General features: G+C 34.6%; 1 protein-coding gene across 4 annotated transcripts in view; it reads right to left on the bottom strand.

Annotated features, from left to right (window-relative positions):
* Window positions 1-13,842, bottom strand: part of LOC149553139 (putative glutamate carboxypeptidase LAMP1) — a 34,938-nt gene extending 21,096 nt beyond the window's left edge. For 2 of the 4 annotated variants that reach the window (XR_016353037.1, XR_016353036.1), the window contains exons 1-6: window positions 13,698-13,842; window positions 12,215-13,309; window positions 11,757-11,824; window positions 11,290-11,371; window positions 10,933-11,025; window positions 10,543-10,695 (exon numbers count right to left, since the gene is read on the bottom strand). Coding sequence is in view for 2 of the 4 variants with exons in the window: in XM_089788645.1 (XP_089644771.1) it covers window positions 10,543-10,695; window positions 10,933-11,025; window positions 11,290-11,371; window positions 11,757-11,824; window positions 12,215-13,309; window positions 13,698-13,706 (1,500 nt within the window). In the remaining 2 variants the exon portion in view is untranslated. The remainder of the gene's footprint in view (window positions 1-10,542; window positions 10,696-10,932; window positions 11,026-11,289; window positions 11,372-11,756; window positions 11,825-12,214; window positions 13,310-13,697) is intronic. The other 2 variants (XM_089788645.1, XM_089788644.1) reach the window with 2 other exon arrangements.
* Between the last annotated feature and the right edge of the window lie 7,486 nt (window positions 13,843-21,328).

Raw genomic sequence — 21,328 nt, 5'->3', positions numbered from 1 at the left:
GAAGATGCGAGATCCTCACATTTTGAAGATGTTGAAAGACAAGAAGTCCTAGTCAACAAAAGAGTCCTACTAAGCAGTGAGAATGAACCTGATCAAAGGAGTTTTTTTTGCATAAGGTGCAAATGTGAAGATAAGTGTCGTAATGTGATCATTGATTGCGAAAGTACTAACAATCTAGTGTTAGAAATGATTATCTCAAAGTTGAAGCTAAAGAGATAGAAACACCCATGTCGATACCGTATTGCTTAGGTGCAAGATGACCACAAGGTCATGGTCAATGAGTAGTGCTTAGTGAAGTTCAAGATAGAAAGCTACTAGGATGAGGTACTATGTGATATCATACCTATGGACATATGTCATATGTTGTTGGGTAGGCCATGACAGTTTGATAGGCATGTTGTACACAATGGGCGAGCAAATACCTACACTTTGATCAAGGATGGAGTGAAACATAAGTTGAAGCCATTGAAGGAGAAAGAAGAAAAGGTATGTAGTGTTTCCAAAATATGTTTTGTTGATGGAAAAGAGTAAGTCAAAGGTATGAAGTGTGAGCATATGTGTTTTTCTATAATTCCAAAAGATAGTAAAGAAGAAGTAGAGGAGGTACCTATAGAAGTTGCAAATATATTGGGAGAGTTTTCTAATATTGTATTAGATAATGTACCTAATGGATTGCCCCCAATGAGGAAGATCAGTCACCTGATGGATTTGGTTCTAGGAGCCAATTTTCCAAACAAGGTAGTGCACAAAATGACACTAGCTGAAAGTGAAGAGTTGAGCAAGAAAGTTCATGAGTTGTTGCAGAAGGGATTAATTTGAGAGAGTCTAAGTCCATGTGTTGTACCAGAAGTATTAGAACCAAAGAAGAATGGAGAATGGAGCATGTGCATAGATTCTTGTGCTATCAATAATATCACAATCAACTAAAGATTTCCATTGCCAAGGATGGATGATATTATGGATTGCTTGAGCGGAGCTGAGTATTTCATAAAAATAGATCTGAAGGGTGGATACTATCAGATTCGTATCAGAGAAGGTGATGAGTGGAAGACTACTTTGAAGATAAAAGAAGAATTGTATGAGTGGTTAGTCATGCCTTTTGGGCTAACCAATGCACCAAGCACTTTCATGAGGCTCATGAATGAGGTACTGAAGGAATTTATAGGTAAGTTTGTCATTGTTTACTTAGATGATATTTTGATATTTAGTAAGACATTGAAGGAGCACTCGATCCATATTCACAAGGTGTTTGATAAGATGAGGGAAGAAAAGTTGCTGATAAACCTAAAGAAGTGCAATTTTGTAAAGAAGGGGTTGGTGTACCTAGGATATGTAGTCTAAGGAGAAGGTCTAAAAATGGACCTAAAGAAAGTGAAGTCTATCCTTGAATGGTCTACTCCAAGGAGTGCAACAAAGGTAAGATCTTTTCATGGATTGGCAAGTTTTTATAGAAAGTTCATAAGAGGTTTTAGCAGTATTTGTGGACCCTTGACTAAAAAAATGAGAGGGGATAGGAAAGAATTTGAGTGGACTATAGGAGCCTATAATAGTTTTAATCTCTTGAAACAAAAAGTTACTAAGCAACCTATTTTAGCACTTCCTAATTTTAACAAAGTGTTTCAAGTAGACCATGATGCTAGTGGTACTGCAATAGGAGATGTTATGATCCAAGAAGGTAGACCTATTGCTTATTTTAGTGAGAAGTTGAATGATGCAAAAAAGAAAATATTCTATTTATGATCAAGAATTTTATGCTATAGTTCAAGCATTGAAGAAGTGGAGACATTATCTTCTTCTTAAAAAAAAAAATTTGTATACTGATCATCAAGCTTTACAATATTCAAATAGTCAAGAAAAATTGAACAAAAGGCATTTGAAGTGGGTTGAGTTTTTGCAGAGTTATACATTTGTTTTCAAACACGAGAGTATGAAGTCTTTGTAGATGCTCGTAGTAGAAGATAACTTTTGTTAATAGAAATGCAAATAGAGGTGGTTGAGTTCAAGGAACTCAATACTTTGTATCTAGATGATCCTAATTTTGTTTGAAGTGGGTTGAGTTTTTGCAGAGTTATACATTTGTTTTCAAACACGAGAGTATGAAGTCTTTGTAGATGCTCGTAGTAGAAGATAACTTTTGTTAATAGAAATGCAAATAGAGGTGGTTGAGTTCAAGGAACTCAATACTTTGTATCTAGATGATCCTAATTTTGGTGAAGTGTGGAAGGCTTGTACAGAACCTATTACACTTGATAGGACAAAGTGGTTGGATTTCATGATCCAGGATAGTATGTTGTTTAAAGGAAGCTAGTTGTGCATTCCCAGAAGTTCAATGAGAGAGAATCTCATCAAGGAGAAGCATAGTGGAGGGTTGGTTGGACATTTTGGTAGAGATAAAACCAAAGCTTTGGTTGTTGAGAATTATTACCAACTACAATTGCGGCAAGATGTGAAGAATTTTGTATAGAGTTGCAAAGTATGCTAGATGGAGAAAGGAGTGAAGCAGAATACAGGGTTGTATCAGCCATTACCTATACGAGAGAAGCTGTGGGAGGATGTCACCATGGATTTTGTTCTTGGATTTCCAAGGATGTAGTGTGGGCATGATTCTATTTTTGTGGTGGTTGACAGGTTTTCAAAGATGGCATATTTTATTCCTTGCAAGAAGACTAGTGATGTTGTTCATGTGGCAAATTTGTTTTTCAGAAAAGTGGTGAGATTCCATGGTCTGCAAAAGAGTATAGTTTCAGATCAAGATACCAAATTTGTTGGGTATTTCTAGCATACATTATGGAGGAAGTTGAAGACATATTTGAAGTTCAATTTATCGCATCATCCACAAACTGATGGACGGATAGAAGTTGTGAATCACAATTTGGGAAAGTTGTTGAGATGCTTAGTTGGAGATAAACTAAAAGGATGGCATATGATTTTACCATAGGCAAAATTTGCATATAATAATCTATCAACAAGAGTACTGATAAATCACCATTCCAAATTGTATATAGGAATAGTCCCAGAAATGTTTTTGAATTGAGGCAGTTGGGTAAAGGAGAGATAAGTAGTGCTAAAGCAAAAGAATTTGTTGAACATTTGAAGAACATCCATGAGGAGGTAAGGAAGCACATCATAAAGATGAATACACAATATAAAGCTAAGGTAGATGTGAAAAGGAGGTATAAGGAATTTCAAATTGGAGATGAAGACATGGTTCATTTGAGTAAGGAACATTTTCTAGTGGGTACATATAATAAGCTAAAGATGAAGAATTTTGAATCATGCAAGATAGTGAAAAGATATGATTCTAAAAATATCTATGAAGTGGAGTTGCTTGTTGAATTGAATATTTCACCAATATTTAATATTTTAGATTTGACAAACTATTATGAAGGCAGTGATGGAGATGAAGTTGCAAAAGCACAGTGGAGTATTCCAACAGCTCATTTGGCTACAAAGGAGATTGAGAAGATACTGGACACTCGTGTTGGCAAAAGTACCAAGAATAGAACTTATGAGAAATATCTAGTCAAATAGAAAGGGCAGCCAATAGAGGATTCATCATGGCTAGCAATGGAGGAGGTTAACCATCTTGGTTTTCCTTTGAACACCTGAGATGTAACGAGGTCACTTCTCAAATTACCCTAGGTGTCTAATGCACGAGCATCTTGGGTGTAAGAGAAATCTTGCATCACCCAAAAAATATTTTCATTTCAGTCTTTTCTATTTTAATAAGGACTAGTACACAAAGTGGTTACTATTTATGGGAACTTGTTATTTTTAGTAAGTTTGTCATACAAGCTTGGAATGTTCTCATATTTTACATGAAGGTTCATATTAGAGTTATAAGCCTACCATAAGAATCTCATTTCTCTAGCTTAAGTATTAGAGAAGTTATTGTGGATTTTCGATAGAAAAATTTGCAAAAAAATCTTCAGGCTCACCATTGGAGGCCTCAGAGTGTTCAAATGAGGTCTAAAAACTTGATGGAAGGGCACTTGCACTATTCCGAGCCTATAGATTAGGAATTGGCATTTGTGAAATAGTTGTTATAATAGCCAATCAGAGCAATGGTTCATGAGTTATGGCCTTTCAAAGTTGGGCTACTCGAAATATCTAAAATAATTGTCAAAGATGTATTTGGCCGACTCTATTTGTATTGTTAGGGTCTGTCAACCCTGGGTATTAAGTTTCAATGTCTAGAACATTCTTAGGTAGCATAAAATTATCTATTTAAGAAAGACTTGAACATTGTCTAGGACAACTCTAGGTGATAGTTTACAGCTTGTCTTGCAGATTACTATAATGAAGGCACCCATATGGGTTAGCATATTGTACTTGTGAATTCTATAATTCTGCATTTGCGACAGAAATAAGAAGTCCATATTTTGTTCTTTCATTTTTTTTTTGTTTCTTTGTTTATGTTATGGTTTATGGAATTAAGAGGAGCATCCTTCATCAACTTTTCCAATATGATTGCAGGGATGTGCATGATTGTGTCAAGAATGCGTTTACTATTGAGAAAGGTGGTAGGAAGCATTCCCTAATTCCTTTGTTGAATGAAGAGTTCGATAGGAGGAACCTGAGTATTGGCAGCCAAGTTGAGTTGAGGGGTTCTAAGAAGATTGGAGATTGGCATGGAAAGAAGACTTGTAGCACACCAAGAATGGATGTGAAGAAGTAGAAGAAGAACAAGGGAAAGAATGTACAAGTTGAAGACTTGGAAGATATGTATGTGAAGAACCAATATGGGATTTATGTGTTGAATCCCAAAAGATGTTCTTCTAGCTATTGAGAACATCTTTTTGAACCTAGGGTGTCTAATGCAGGAGCATCCAAGGGATATTAGAAATCCTATATGTTGGAGGTGTTCTGGCTAAGTGTTGTGGACTCGGTGACCAAACAATGGTGCTCAGTTCTTGAAGGGGCCTGGCCCCTGAAGGTGCTTGGCATGTGTTGGTTTCTTGACACTCTTTATGTGCTCACCAAGTACTGGGACCTTGACATGCATTGGGAGCTCAGTAGTGCATGGGAGTTTGTTGATGCTCAACTTGGTCTTTTTGATGCTTGGTCTAGTCTTGGTTCCTATAGGTGTCAAGTTGTCTGTGAGCTAACTTTAGGTATTTAATTCATGTTTTAGCTGACTTTTTGGAATTTAATTTGTGTTATACCTAACGTGTGGCTCAACATATATTTAATGTAAGGGATTTAATTTAAATTTTAATGAATTGGACCAACTTGTGGCTTAGTTGGGTATAAGTAGGGGGTTTTGTGGAGTTTTTAGTCATTATCATCTAGCTTGGAGAAGAGGATACAAACTTTGAAGGGCTAGTAGCTGAGGCTTGGTAAACCAAGAGATTGCTTGGAAGGCTTACTAGCACAAGTTAAGATTTCCTTGGGGTTCTCTTTCAAAGTGCAGATCTAGACTAGTTGGATTCAATGTTGTGAGTTGGATTTTATTAGATCTTGTAGAATTGTTATTTTAATTGATGTTGTATTTGGCCCTAACCTAGAAGGCCTTACAATTGAGCATATTGCATGTAATCAGTTATAAATGAATAAAGCGTTGTGGTTTGGTATTAGATCTTGCATTTTTATTGCTTTATTGTTGTGTTTCTATTGTGTGGTTATTTGTAGGGATAAAGTTTACCTTCAATAGGGGTGACCTCAAATTCTCGTTGCATCAAGTATGCCATTAGTAGTTATTACGAAATCTTGTATCAAAGAGTCTTTTGGATTGAGCACACAAGCCCTTGCAAAAATTGAAAAGGAACACTTTAAGAATGAATGTCAGAGAACCATGAAGTTTGAAAAATACAAGGAGATTGCACATTTAATGTACATGGACCACAATAACAAAATAATGTATGTTGATCACATGGATCCTCATTCTATTGAATCCCTTATGGATATTTTCAAGTACATTTTTTATGCATGGTCACAACTGTTTGGAGAGGATGAGCAACATAAAATTTTGCTTGATTATATGTATATGTGCATGAAAATTCAAAACCCTCATACCTATCTAGAGTTTTATTTTACAAGTGAGATTGGGAAAACCCTTCACAAACAATTGGTTAGATAAAAGGCTACCAAGTCTATCAACAATTACTCTACTATGCTACTTAATTCTCCATCAAAATGTTAGTCAATTTAGGAATTCTATGAAGTTGGCTATAGTTGATGAGGAAGGCATTAGACAACCCATCCAACTTTGGTGCCCACTTTACATCTAAGGAATGGTGATTTCATAGCATTCAGAGATGTATTTGTGTAGTAGATAATAAGGGTACTTGCGAGAAATATCACAAGGTTACCATAGTCAATTAAGGATATGTTGATACCCAAAGAGCATCTAGCTAATAAATGTAATGAGTAGAACTTTGGTGATTGGATTCTCAAATTGAAGTATCCATTAATAAGGCTATATAGGTGCAAATAACCACCTCACAGACTTCCTTTGTTTGTCCTTAAAAGATTAGATTTCTTGGAGTTTATATGGAAGTTACTATGGGTTGAGAAATATGTTATTAAAACAAGAAAGGGAAACATGATGCCTCACTTTATAAAGTTTGATGGATATACAATTGGGTATAGTAAGATCCAAGAGGTTCAAGAATTCATCATGAATAGATTCTGATTGATTGTTGATAAAAGTAGAGATTATGATCTTGAGGGGAACATTAAAAATATAAAATCCAGGCATGCCCACTAGCTAGACATTGAAGATGACATTGGAAACTATGATGACTTAAAAGAAGCATAGAAAAGGTTAAAGAAGTGGAATTCCTTGAATAAGATGGAGAATCAGAGGTTCAATAAAGGTTTGCCTCATTTTCATTTTGAAGAAGATATTGAAATCCTTAATATTGAGAAGTGTATTAAAGATTTTGAAAATTTATACCAAGAATATGTTGAGCAACAAAAGGAAAGAAAGTTGAGTAGGCATCTCGTCCACCCCATCAAACAAAAAGGAGAAAGTTGAGTTTGATAGGTTCAAATTCTGGACCTCCTACTCTTAAACCACAAGAAGGGAATAGTACCCCTTTGGTGGCCTATGATGATTCAAATGATGAAGGATCAGCATAAATTGTTAATATTCTCATAAACATGAAAGAAGGTGAGAATCTTAAGACATTAGAGCCACCTCCCAAATTTCCCAAGAAAGAGCATGACTACTATGCTAAGACTATGGAGAATGATGACCTGATTGATACTAAAGATGAGAGGGAGGCCATTCCTCTCAGGTTCATTGAACAAAAAAAAATTACTCAAACACAAGAGTTCAAGGACTTTTGGACCAAATATAAAATGAGGGACTTTGAGGATAGAAAGAGAAAAAGACTTGAAGGTGTTGATGCATCTCAACATGCCTCAATTGTTCATCAATGATGGATGAGCTTTATCTGGATGACATTTCATGTACTAAGGAAGAGGCTAGAGAAATGGTGAAAATGAGTGACATCCTGATACTTCTTGGTTTAACAATAAAATAATTATTTGTACTAGATCACGTGAGGAAGCAAGAAGATTCAATATTTGTGTCAGAATTTGAATCATTAGACAAAGTAGAAGGGACAAGGTATGATCCCCAAACAAAAACCCTTGCTACTTGAGCTACATTCAATGAAAATAAACCTAAGATGATTAATTGTAAATGCATTTCCACAATCCATAATACTAATCTTGTGATTTATGGATTTTGATTGTGTGTGTCCTTTTTGTGCCAACATTTCGGGTCACACTCTGTGAACGATCATCCTAAGATGATTGATATATCTAAAGGAGAAGAAGAAATGATCCTAGTGCAAACTATGGAGAACATAGACCCTATGCTTGTTGCATCATAGCTAACACATTAGTCCATGTTTTATAACCAAGCTCAGATTAAACATATGAAAGAAAAAATCATAGAATTGCAAAGGAGGGAAATGGAAATGAATTCAATGATAAATAAAATGCATGTAAAAACTAAGAGGTTGTAGAAAGGATTACATGATTCAAAATCTACTAGAAGTACTCAAGCTATTGTGGTTAATAAGGTTACAAATGTTGATGTTAGAGAAAGCCACGACAAGGAGACAACCTCAGAGGTTGATCATGAAGATTGTACTTTTAAGGTATTGGAAGAGATTCTTGTCTACAGGGTAAATCTTATATTGTCCAAATGTGATGAGATGTTCGAAGGGTTTAATAATTTATGTAATAGGTTGGATTTCTTCACTAAGAGAAAAGACATACTTTCTGAGATAGAGAGGAAATGGGTCCCTCAAGGTATGAATTGAACAAACTCTTTGAAGTTGCAAAAGGGATCCAGATGCTCATGCACGGGTAAAGGCCACGATTGATTTCATTTACACTATTAAAAAGAATCTGTGTTATATGAACCAAGAATGTCCAAAGTTGGAAGAAAAGTTAAAAGTGAATGCTTCTATTGATCATCCATGTTTTCCCATCATTAGAAATGAAGAGGGTAAAACCAAACAATTGGAAGAATGGAGACACAGATTTGTAATGTTACCTAGGGCATTGATAACCAAGTTTAGGGAGGAGCAAAATTTTCAAATGGATTCAGTCCATAGGGTATTGAATAAAATGATTGTTGCAGATGCCAAATTTACAAAGTTTGTAACAAATGTCAAAATTGCTCGAGGGAATATATGGGTTGATTTACAAGCCTTTACTCCAACAATCCAAAAATTTGTGTGGCCCATGCATGCCCAGATTGCCAAGTGGATCGAGGTCTACCTGAAGGTTCCTGAAGATGCTCCCGAAGAGGTCGTGGTTATTGAAGAGATAGAAGAGACTTCAAATAATTTTTCATATTTTTAAGTATTATGTAGTTATACTTTAGTTAGTAGTTAGTTATATTTGTGAGCAGGTCTAAAGCTATGTTGCACATTTTCATTTTTATGAGAAAAGGTATCAAGCTCCCTATTTAAGAAGAAACAATTTCAAGACATAAGATAGATAATATATATGATATATGATATGACTTTACAAAAGAAACCGTATGAAGTAATTTTCCATTTCATGCAATTACTTGTTTTGGATATGCAATGAAATTACCCTATTGTATTTCCTTATGATTGAAGTTAATACAATGATGATTCCTCTTTATATATGATGGCATATCAATTTTAATTACTCATGTTCTTGATTGTCCCTTGGGATTATACTATTATTTTGATGGATCAAAGTAATGCATGAACTTGATTTATCAGATATTTTCATACTAAGTAATGGTTTTTGTCTAATTGGTCTCCTTTGATTGGGGTTAAATGCATTTAGACTAAGGATTGCACATTTATTTCTTATTTGTCCAATGGTTGATGGGGTGCACACTATCTCTTGAGGTTTGATGATAAGTTTATATGAGGATTGACTCTATAGTACCCAAATGGAATAAGGATTGGTCTTTGTATACGTGGATCGGTGAAATTCTATCCACAAGTATTGCATAAGTTCATTTTCAATACTTTATTCACACTTAAAACATTTGTACATTTTGATTTCTCCTTGAGAAATACTTGTCATCTCAAGAGCATCAATTATAAAATCTACATTATTAATCTTTAAGGTTGCCTTAAGCAACATTGATATAGGTACAACCACCTAGGTTTTGTAGAGCCTAAAGTGTGGAGATTAAGTTATAATTCAATCTTTTTCGTTGACCAAAATTGTGTTAATTTCCTAGTATCAAATAGGCAGGGTTTGTAGAAATTCAAACAACAATTTTGAAAACCAACAAAATGTTCGCAACCTAATAAAAAATCAAAGACCAAAAACTCATTGTAAACTACACCACTTCCTAATTTTTAATACATCTATTCAGCATTGTGAATAGATATTATAAACAAATAATTCTTAATAATTAAAGTTAATTAATCTGTAGACTTTAATTTTTTAATTAATAATGATTACTTCTATAAAGAAAATGTAGGTGGATAGCCATTGCCTAACTTGTCCACTCTTAAGGTCAACCATCTCTCTGCAACAATAATAATTTAGCTTCTTCCAAATCCTGCTTAGGCTTGTACGACCGTCCTTAGCTGCTGTTATAATGTGATCTTCGATCGCGGCCTATCTTTCACAGATTTGCAGTAATGATTTCTAAGTTACTTTTTCTTTTTCTTTTGTGTTTTATTAAAAAAGGTTAATGAAAGCAGCTCTGAATAAAATTGTGTAATAATTTCCTCTATAAAGAAATTTAATAGAAAAAAAAGAGATTTTGTAAGCATAAGCTATTCTTAGACTTAATTACTCTCGTCATTGTATTAATTTAAACAATCGAATCTAAAAATCCATCAACTAAGATCATGAACACAGAAAAAAAACATATTGTGTTTCAACAAGAATTTTAATAGAGATTCTCTCCTGGTCTACTTATCGGAATTGCAAATATTACTTAACAATTTAAGTACCTTTATGTTTTACTTATATTTGTTCATATAAACTATTACAGATATTTAATCTTTTCTACTCATTTTTGGAAAAAGGAATAGCAGATTATAAATGTATAGATACTCAAAAGGGTTTTGTATGCACCTGTTTAGTGACTTGAATTAGCAGATCGTCGAGCTGTGGCGTAGCCCCTGCAAAGAATCCAGGCCCTTGAACAGCACAATCAACATTCAGGTAAGCTACCGCTTTTGCATATAGGTTGCCGAAATTTTGCTCAACCCACTCCGTTGATCCTATCTGCATTTCCAACAGAATAATTATAGAAAATCTGTAGAAATTTGACATTTTTGGTTTGCCTGTAATATCTCAAACCAGAATCTTGCACACGCTATTGCATGTAATCTCACAAGCCAGAAGCTTGCATACACTATTGCATGTAATCTCACAAACAACTCCCTTATGTTTGGGCTTAATACTTTTGAGAAATAAAATATAGATGTCTTTAATGCATCTTCAATAGCTATAAAGGCTTACCATTCCATATTCTTCAGCATCCCAAGAACAGAGGATCATACTTCTCCTTGGTTGCCATCCCTTCCCAAGTAGAGCACCCAATTTTCTAGCTATCTGTAAGAAATTTTATACAGAATCCAGATGAGAAACACACAAAATTTAAATGGTAAAGCATCACAGAAAACAAAATACATTTGTACAACATATAGATTTTGCCATCACATCAAAAATAGCTATTGATGGTGGAGAGGGACACAAGCACTTATGATGTGGAATTTGTGTAGCAACTATCTGTAATAACTATATCTCCGATGACATCCCTCTCCACCATCAGTCTTTTTGGTATGATGGCAAAATCCCCTTCACAGAGTAGCTCACCTCCAAGAGAGCTGCTGTACCGCTATTGGGATCCACTGCTCCATAAGTCCAAGCATCCCTATGGTTCCCAAGAATGACAAACCTGGGTATTCACCATCATCACCAAAACATATTGAGCAAAGTTTCAGTGACTTCATTTGGCGTTCAGGAGAAAGAAATGAATGCAAATCTATTTGTCTTAGTTTATTTCTTCATGTTTCAGATCAAACCCCATGATCTATCATTTAAAAGAGGTGGCAAAACAAGCGAACATAATGATGACATGATCTTCATCAAGAAGAAGCTGTAAAATAAGCGAGCATAATGATGGTAGATCATGGAGTTTGATCATTCTATTTTCAAGTCTTGTTCTCTCCTCGTGATGGATCATGGAGTTTGATCTGAAAATTAAGGAAATAAATTCACACAATTGATACTAGAAAATAATCATAATAATATTAATAAGTGCAGAAATCTTGTAAGCATACCTGTCTGGTTCATCAGAACCCTTGATTACTGCAAAAACATTTCGAATGGTTGACATTGTCTGGTTAGCCTGCATGAAAAAATTGGGCATCATACAAGAATCTTAGCACGGCCACTCTTAAATATCACACACTGAGAGAAAAATTAAGCTTGTAAAAAAAAGTCGGCTTTAACTATGTTATACTTTGAGTCTAGGAATCAAGCCTTAGCGTGTGATATTTGAGCTATCCGAACTACAACTACTTTTGCTGAATGACTGATATGACTGGACAAAAAAACGGTGGAAACAGGGCAGATTAGCTGAATGCTGACACGAGGTTGACCTATAAGGATGACATCAACTGGTCACCTTTACATTTTTACTGCTAGAACTCTTGTCTGGCACTACCTATGAAACCTCAAGAACCTACTGAAATCCATCCATAATCACAAAAGTAAATGCAATGAAAACATGGCTTACCACATAGCTAAAGTTGAGAACCCCTGGCCCTCTCCCAATACCCCCAAAGTTCAATGATCCTCTCCATGTAGAGGGAACAGAAGGGCCTTGAAGTGAGCCAAGAATATGCTGTGCTTCCTCTGCAGAGATGGGCGTGGAAGGTATGCTTGGAAACTTGTCTGAAATGTCTGATACTCTTTCACTCTTCTCCGTGCTCGGCCATCCTGGAGTAGATGGATCACCTTTACCTTCTATCACAGTTCCAAATTGGGCTCCATCTGGGGGCAACCACTTGGACTTGGGGAAAAAGCCTTGTGTTCCATTGCCGCCAAATTGCTGGGGATCGCTGTACATAATAACAGCAATTGCACCAAATTTAGCGGCAGTTCTGACAACGGTTCCCCTGTAGACATCACCATATCTAGCAATCACAATGGCTCCACTTACATTCACATCCATGTTTGCAAGCCTTGTGAAATCCTCTTCAAGTCCATAATTGACATATACTACCTCGCCAACAACACTTCCAGAGGGTGACCCAGCATGGAATGGTTGTATTACTGATTTGTTGTTGTGGCCTTCATCCAAACATACTTCAATCTTTCTTCCTGTTGTGGGGAAGGACATGGAGAGAGATCTAGAGATAGGGTAAGATAAGAGAACCTTGTAATCTACTGAGTGTACTGCAAGCCCATATTGTTCAAAGCGATTTTGTACATACATAGCAGTTTCCATGTCTTGGGGTGTTCCTGCTACATGTGACCTTTTTGTGAGCTCTCTGAGATCTTTGGCAATGCTGATGTTGCTTCCTGCATTGACAAACCAGTCGTGGAAGAAAGAAGCTTCCCTGCCATGGATCAAACTAGACCTCTCCGAATTTGTCATGTTTGTGAACAATGTTATCAACCCGAGAAGGATTATAAACAGAATTATGATTGCAGTTCCCCTGATTACACTGCAACCATTGTTTCTTCCTTGAGTACTTTTATGCCCCTTCACTGGATTAAGGGGCAATGATTCTTCCATGTTTACTCTGGTCTCTGCCACTCTTGCCAAGGCCAGGTCTGATGTTTTCTCAGAGGAGGCCACACTCATATAAACCATTCTGCTGAATTGCTTTGAATCCCAAACAAATGAAAGATGAGACCTTAGTGTGTTGGCAATTAATTATAAAATCAATTCATTGTGAGCACTCTCAAAGATCACACATGAAAGAAAATATTAAGCTTGAAAAAAGTATGTTAATTTTGACTATTTGACACTTTTAACCTAAGAGTCGGTCTTTAGTGGGTGATGGTTGTCTCACTGCTGGCAAGACGTGAAGGATTCGGACCCTATATCATAGATTTACTTCAGCAAAACAAGAATAAAATCAGTCATTCAAAAATCAAACCTGTGAAGATTATAGCTATATACTAGATGCTCATCACATGCAGTAAAACTGACCAGTCGCACAGAGATCAAACATTGCCTTCACCATATCACATCTAAGAAGATTTTGTACCTTGTGCATGAGATGACACACAATATCCTCACCAACTGGTTACAACACCTTGGATCTTCTTTTATGCCGATTTGAACTCAAATCCGGATGATATTATCCAGAAGAAACATGCAGAACCTGCAGATGATACAATGTAATGAATCTAAAAGATAAAGAGGATGAATCTAGATGAAAAGTCGCCCAAAAGCAATGAGATTATTCAATGCAGACGTCGAAAAAAAGCTTGTCAAAGTCGGGAGTTAGTAATACTTACACGTCTACATATTTGTGCATGCATAAAATATATGAGCAGCTCACAGTGATGGGACAGAGGCCGATTGACATGTTCAATATTGCCGACCTTTCAACAACTGAACCTGTTTGATGGGCATTTTTTTCCTTAACATCTCAGATAAAACTTTAAATATAGATTCCAAATGAAGCGCAAGTGACACGAAGGTTCATAGTACTACCAAGCCAAGAAAATATGTCCCTTTGAATGTTTGAAATACTTCTTCAAGATGAAGACTGAATTCGTTAAAAGACAAGATAATCTCTGTACACATTGACTGCAAGACAGAGAGAGACAAAGGGAAGAAGAAGATAAAAAGAAGAATGAAAGTCAAACCAACAAATTGATTTGCACCATCAAAAAACTCAAATCTCCATATATATATATTTGAAAGTTGTAAACAACTCATAAACTCGTAATCCCATGAATGGCATTAAAACACATTTTTTCGTTCACAAGTGTTTCGTATTTTTCCCATTTCCTAAGAACAACCTCTGAATTGAAATGTGCGTAATGCTTTAAGTGGTTGACTGTTTCAAGATTTAACGCGACAGGGAGGTTTGGGCTGTAAATTATCATAATTGAAAGCCTCTGAAAGTGTGCCCAAATTTAACTTGACAAACCACGGTCAAGAATCTCCGTGGGATATGGGATTTGGTCCCTTACCTAGAAATATTAGGTCTTTGGGGAAAGTGACCTGCCTAGTTAGGAGGTATTTATGGGGTTTTGGACCTCCTCTTTTGAAGAAACATGAGTTGGAAGATGTTCATTCAACGGAGGGATTCATGGATAGAATTGTCTAGAAGAGCGGTTTGGTCTAGAAGTTACACCACATATAATTTTCTGTTTTGGGGGAGACGTGATTATTATGTATGTTACGAATCAAATTGTTAATATATTTAAATTTTATTTTATTTTTTAATAAAAAATTTATGGAGGTCATTCACAAATAAGTTTTAGGTATCTAATACAGGCTCACGCGTGTCTAAAACTTCTTCGTCTAAGAGCCAAAGACTAAGGAGCATCCCAACTTCATCCCTTATAACATCTTTGAGCCTGGCACTCAACAAGATTTGATCCTTGGTGGGCTCTTTGTGAGTCATTCAACTTCACCAATAGACCAAGGGCCTATTGACATATATTTAAATTTTGAAATCTATCAGATCTTATTTTATTTTATAGGGAAGTTTTATGAGTTGAAAAATATTCAATATAAATGAAAGATTTTAAGATATGTCTAGACTTTTCACCACATATATGTGTATTGAGAAGTAATTTTTTTTGGTAGACCTTAAATTCCTTTTGACAAACATGATAAAATATTTTCATTTTTTAAAGTATCAGTGAAAAGATCATGCTTTTTTTAATTTTGAAGAAGGGGTGGAAAGGTGCTTGTGAAATGATGAAGTTTTTCTATTTCAATGAGAGTAGAATTGGTACCATGCAAAATGATGATTTTTCGCTATTTCATAAAGGATGGAGTGAAGGGCATATGAAGTGGCGACTTTTCACTAATCATGGGCACTATTGCTTAGTGGTTGCTTAATTGCAAAATTTTAGAGTTTAGTTGGGCACAACACAACAAACTTGGGAAAGTGATTTTTGGGTATTCTAAAAGAGCTAAAATAAATAAAGGACATCAAGTACAAACACATTAAATTGAGGGAATGTCTGAGTTGACAACTTGAGGGAAATTATGAAGTGTCAATTTTTGTGAAAGGTCTAAGCTCAATGAATATGAAATAAATGAAAATGGAAGGTGACCAACTATTAACGAAGTTAAATTCTTCCATGCGAAGTCACATCTGGAATTGATAAAAAACTACAAAGATCAAGCAAGTGACTGCAAGGTGATTTACGAAGAATAGTAAGTTCAATTCTTTGCCCTAGTTTAAGTTTCTTTTTTTTGAGATAAAAATGTAGGTTAAAAAGGAGGTTGGTACTAAAAATAATAAGGAAAAAAATGTGGAGAAAGTTATTCAGAAAATGCTTTTAGATATATTTCTCAAGTCCTCTTCTATTAGTACTATGGGGGTCTCACTGATGAACTAAGAGGATGCAAAGATGCTAGTCTCCCAATTTATGGTAGGTCCTAATGCAAGGATAGAAGGGCTCACAAATCACATAATCACAACTTCTAACTTATCACAATATTGCACATTTCGCAAACTTATAATCGAGTCAACAAACTAGGATAGAATTTTCCACTTGAGAAGAGATGATCATAACTTCCACAAATCAAGAGATAAAACTAATTCCATTTATGAGAGCGTATAAATATCAGTTAAACACCTTTTTCCAAAGTTATAGCTCAAAATGATAACTGGAACAAAAGTTATTACTCTTCTCCCAAAACTACTCACATAAAAATTAGGGTCAAACCAGTCTGCACTCAAATGCTTGTAATCACTTCAAATCACAATGGAATTTGACCAAACTAAAACCAAAAGATAGATAACTCAAATACCTTTTTGAAAATATTAGTTTCAGGCATGTATCTCTTCATATGAATTTATACCAATAGAAACAACAATTGGGTTTCTGGAAAATTATATAGAAAACTAACATAAAACAAGTTGCAAAACAAAACTCTTTTCATTTATATTCTTCTCAAAAAGATTTCCAACCATTCCAATTTGTGAATCACGACCATTACATGATATTTTATTGTATTTTCAGTTTCTCCAACTATTTGATACCTCCTATGACTTGACCTTTCTTTTTACATCAACTTTTCATATTGTCATTTTTTTGACAATATTTTATTACATATTTGAAAACTTTTGCATTTTCTCATAATTGACCTTTTAACTTTATAAAACCCCTACTAACATATCAAAATAGACTATATATGACATTTTACCCTTCCATGGGTTTATTTACATAATTTGACCATACTAGACAACTTTGACAATCTAATACAAATTGATTCCAAGGCTTAACTTAGCCTTACATATTAACAAATATTAACTTGACATTTTAGAACAAACATTAATGAGATATGTATTCTTTATGTCCATATTTCTAGGTGCTCCTGCACTAGGTCCCTATTTTGGGATTTTTATGCTAGCAAGCATGAGAAGGACCATAGAAATGATCCATGGAGGTTAGAATTTGGAAAATTCATTGTGCCAAATGTATTTATAGAAATTGAGCTCATGAACATCCTAGCACAACACTATGAACTAGCAACCAACACAATAAGAAAAGAAGATGGGGTGCCTTTGCTAGTCATTAGCAAGTTGTGGATTGAAGAATGTTTTGGCCTAAGCACTCAAACTCTCACAAAGATTACAAGTAGCATTTCAAAGTAGATTATTATAGGATAATGAAATTTTCTAGATATAGGGAAATTACACATTTCATGACTAGAGTTCAAAACAATAGACCAATGCATGTTGAGCAGATGAGCACTTATCCAATTGAATCCTTCATGGGTTTCTTTTAGAATACATACTATGTTTGGTCCCAAATATTTGGAGAAGATGAGGAGCAAAAAATCTCATTGGATTACATGTATATGTGTATGAGGATCCAAATCCCTCAGACTTACTTGGAGTTTGAATTTGCCAGTGAAATTGAAAAATCACTTCACATGCAACTAACCAACTGGAATAACTCAAAGATTTTAAAATTTTATTCTTTTCTCTACCATTTAATTCCCTTCCAAAATGTCAACCAGTTTAGGAATTCCATGAAGTTGACCACCTACAATGAAGAAGGAAAAATTTTCCTTGTTCAAATGTGGTGCAGGGCTTGGGATGTGCATGGTAAAGATGATGATTATATCTAATATTTAGAGATAAATTTGTAACATTGATTACAAGGTTGCTTGGAGGATCAGTTACCAGGATACCTTAACAAATCAAGATTATGCTAAGGCCCAAAGATTTTTTACCTAATAAAGGCTACGAGTTTAATCTTGGAGATTGGATTTGCAAGCCAAACTACACACTAATCATATTACATGGGTGTAGACAACCACCCCATATACTTCCACAATTTGTATTTGAATGAGTGGGTTTCTTGGAGTTCATATGGAGATTGTTGTGGATAGAAAAGGATATTCCTTAGGCGAGGAAGAATGGAAACATAATGGCCCACTTCATAAAATTTGATGGTTTCATGGTAGGCTATTCAATGTTGTAAGAGGTCAAGGAGCATATCGTGAACAATTTTTGGTTCATCATGTTGGATATTGTTAGCCCCAACCTATAATGTTGTAAATGTATGTGAAAGATTCATATACATTTTTATGTTTCCATTGATGTCAAGGCTTAGTTGGTTAGGCATTATGTTGATTTAGTAGAGTCTCATTTCATTTGACTAATGGAGAGGATTTGATTGATGCAACAAATTTGAAAAAAGTATGTTGGTAAGAGTATGTTATTAAATAGGAAACTTTACTGAATTGGACTATGACAATACAAAATATTGTTGATTATTTTACATGAAATGATTGAGATCATGTATGAACAAGACAATTTGCAAGGTGAATGAAGGATTGTAGTTTTAATCAAGCTACTACAATTGTCACCAAGTAGTTACAGTTATTACTGAGTGCAAGGAAAGAAGTGAAGGAAATATAGTTGTTACTAGGCATAGTTAATGATAATCAAAAGTAGTATTTCCTAAGAAAAGATCTAGTGTTAACTAAGTGCTATGAAAAAGATAATTGAAGGAATAATATGGATCCAAGGCCAATGTTTGATGAAAATAAGGAAAGGCCAATATGCATATAGGATAATGGGGTGAACCCACAATAATGGGTTCCACTTTAGTGGGACGAACAAAAATGAAAAAAATTGCAAAATGAGAAATTGAGTTTACCATATGTTCGCGCGAACTTTTTTTTTAATTATGTTCGCGCGAACATATTTCGTATGTTTGCGCGAACATATGTGATATATATGTTCATGCAAACATGATTTGCATGTTCGCGCGAACATACGTTCACGCAAACATGGTAAACGTGTTCGTGCGAATGCCATGTTCGCATGAACATGCAAAATCACAAAAAATGTAACCTTTTTTTCCTTTTTCTTTTTTTTTGCTCTTTTGGCTACCATAATTGCAAGGGAATGATCTCCTACTATAAAATAAAAATGTCAAAATGTGCTGCTCGGAGCAAGCTTTCCAACGACTATAATTTTATTACATAATTTAATCATTAAGACTTTCAAATATGAGTTTAACTCATTATAGGTTCATTACCAATTGAACATCAACTGACTTTGACACCTCAGGAAAATTAGTAAATTAGGTCAAAAAAATTTTGAAAAATATGGAGGCACTGGCTTATTGAGATACCTTTCTATTCAAAAAAAAAAAAATGGTTTATGATAAATTGACTTCAAATTATCTGTGTCAAACAGAACATATGTCTGAATTACGGTTCATGCCACTTCAAAACTTCATAAACTATACAATATTCAACAAAAATAAATCAAACCAAATGCAGACACTGGATATTGATGTTACAAATCCAACGCCGAAAGAATTACTTCATTATCATTTCTAGAAAAAAAAGTTATGTGTGTCAAATGGACTGTCACTTTTTAAAATATTGAATTTTATTATGTACCACTTTTTGGAGGAGATAAAAAAAATTGACATAAATAATTTTTTTTTTTAGATTAAAAAATATGGTTACAAAGTAGGAACAAAGTACTCAAAATCAATAGTTTATGTCATCTCGAAATTATTTATAGTTTTGGAGATATAGTCACTTGAACGTGACGTTTGTTGCAAAAATATTGATTTCAGTGTCAAAATTGGTCAAAAAGTGGAACCCATTATTTTGGGATCACCCAATGATGAAGTTAGTTATGTAATCAATGGTAGGAGAAATTCAAAGATGATTGTATGGAAGAATTTTTTTATTTTCAAGGTGAGGACAAAATTTGAGGTAGAACAATATTCACTGAGCAACTAGATACAACAAATGTGAGAAAAATAAAGATCTAACAGATATGTTTAAGAGGACAAATAGATAGATCAGATTGAGAGTTGAAGCAAGAAGATTACTAGGTAAGGGATGGGCACAAAGTTCATTATTGCTGATGCCAGAAAAAGAAGATGAAGAAGAAGAAGAAGAAGAAACTGGAAGACAATTATAGCGAGTGATCTAAATTGTGAAGATCAAGCAAAAGGAAGTACTAAATTGAGTTGTGAAGAGTATAGATTACCCTAAATGATATAAGAAGGAAGTGTATAAGAAGAACAAAGATCAGAACAAGCAATGTAGTGCTAAACCTAATAAATCAATTCACCATTACTTTATTACCATTGTAGCTACTAAAATCTCTTAATCTAGTGGACCTAACAAGTCTATGAAATCCTATATGGTAACATTAATTAGTGATGCTTTTAAGTCCTTTAGGAAAGGTGACTCTTTAGAAATATCAAGAACTGATAAGGTCTAGATGATCTTTGGTGTAAATTCTCTAACAAGGTCACATGTAATAATGTGTATGTAAACCTTTAACAAGGTAGGATCCTAACATAGCTCACTTCAGAAGAGTGAAAACTTTGGATTATTAGTACCTTGGTTGTTTTTCCCTTTACAATTTTTACACATTAAATACTTGTGTCAAATTGTGTGATTGATTTTGATGTTGCATGTTTATTTCATGTTTCACACTTAATGCTAAAATTTGGCAAACACTAAAAGTTAATTCTATTCTTTGGTAGTGTTGGTGTTTTGAAATGCTATAGGTTTCAAATTACTTTGATGAGAATAAGACACATCTAGGGGTAGCTAACTCCCATCATTAACATATCCTTTCAGACATCAAGCCAACTATAAGGCTAGACCCTTCTTCTACTTTAGGCTCTGCAAAACCTAGGCAGGTGGACCTCAGATTCAATTTATATGGTACCAGTGCTAAACAGATTCTTGAATCTATAATCAACAAATGAAACACTTATTTTTTTGATTGACTCATTCAATAACATAGATCTGCAATAGCTAAATCCAAGATAATGCAATTCATAAGCTGAGTGAGGGTTAAACTTTGAATAACTTTCAACATAAAGGAAAAAGATGATTTAATATGTTGATAACAACAAGACCTAGATATGAGCAACAAAACTGAATGATCCTCCAGCTGATCAGTGCTTTATCTATTGGGCAATTACATGAATTAAAACCATACATCTTTTGGAAATCTTTGACATAATTCCTACATCAAGATCCCTGATCTATCTTTCACTTTGTGAATAGACATTTGCATCAAAATGAATCTCATACTCAACCTATCCCACCATGAAGTCTACAAACCCTATGATAAATATCAAGCAATTATATGGCTCTTTGTTCCATAAGCAAGATACTTCAACCACATGCATTTTTAAAAAC

The sequence above is a fragment of the Cupressus sempervirens genome, chromosome 6 (assembly GCF_028749045.1).
Source record: "Cupressus sempervirens isolate cs-2001-9-10 chromosome 6, ASM2874904v1, whole genome shotgun sequence".
Lineage (NCBI taxonomy): Eukaryota > Viridiplantae > Streptophyta > Pinopsida > Cupressales > Cupressaceae > Cupressus > Cupressus sempervirens.
Note: the sequence above shows the minus strand (reverse complement) of the source record. Positions and strands in the feature narration are given on the sequence as shown.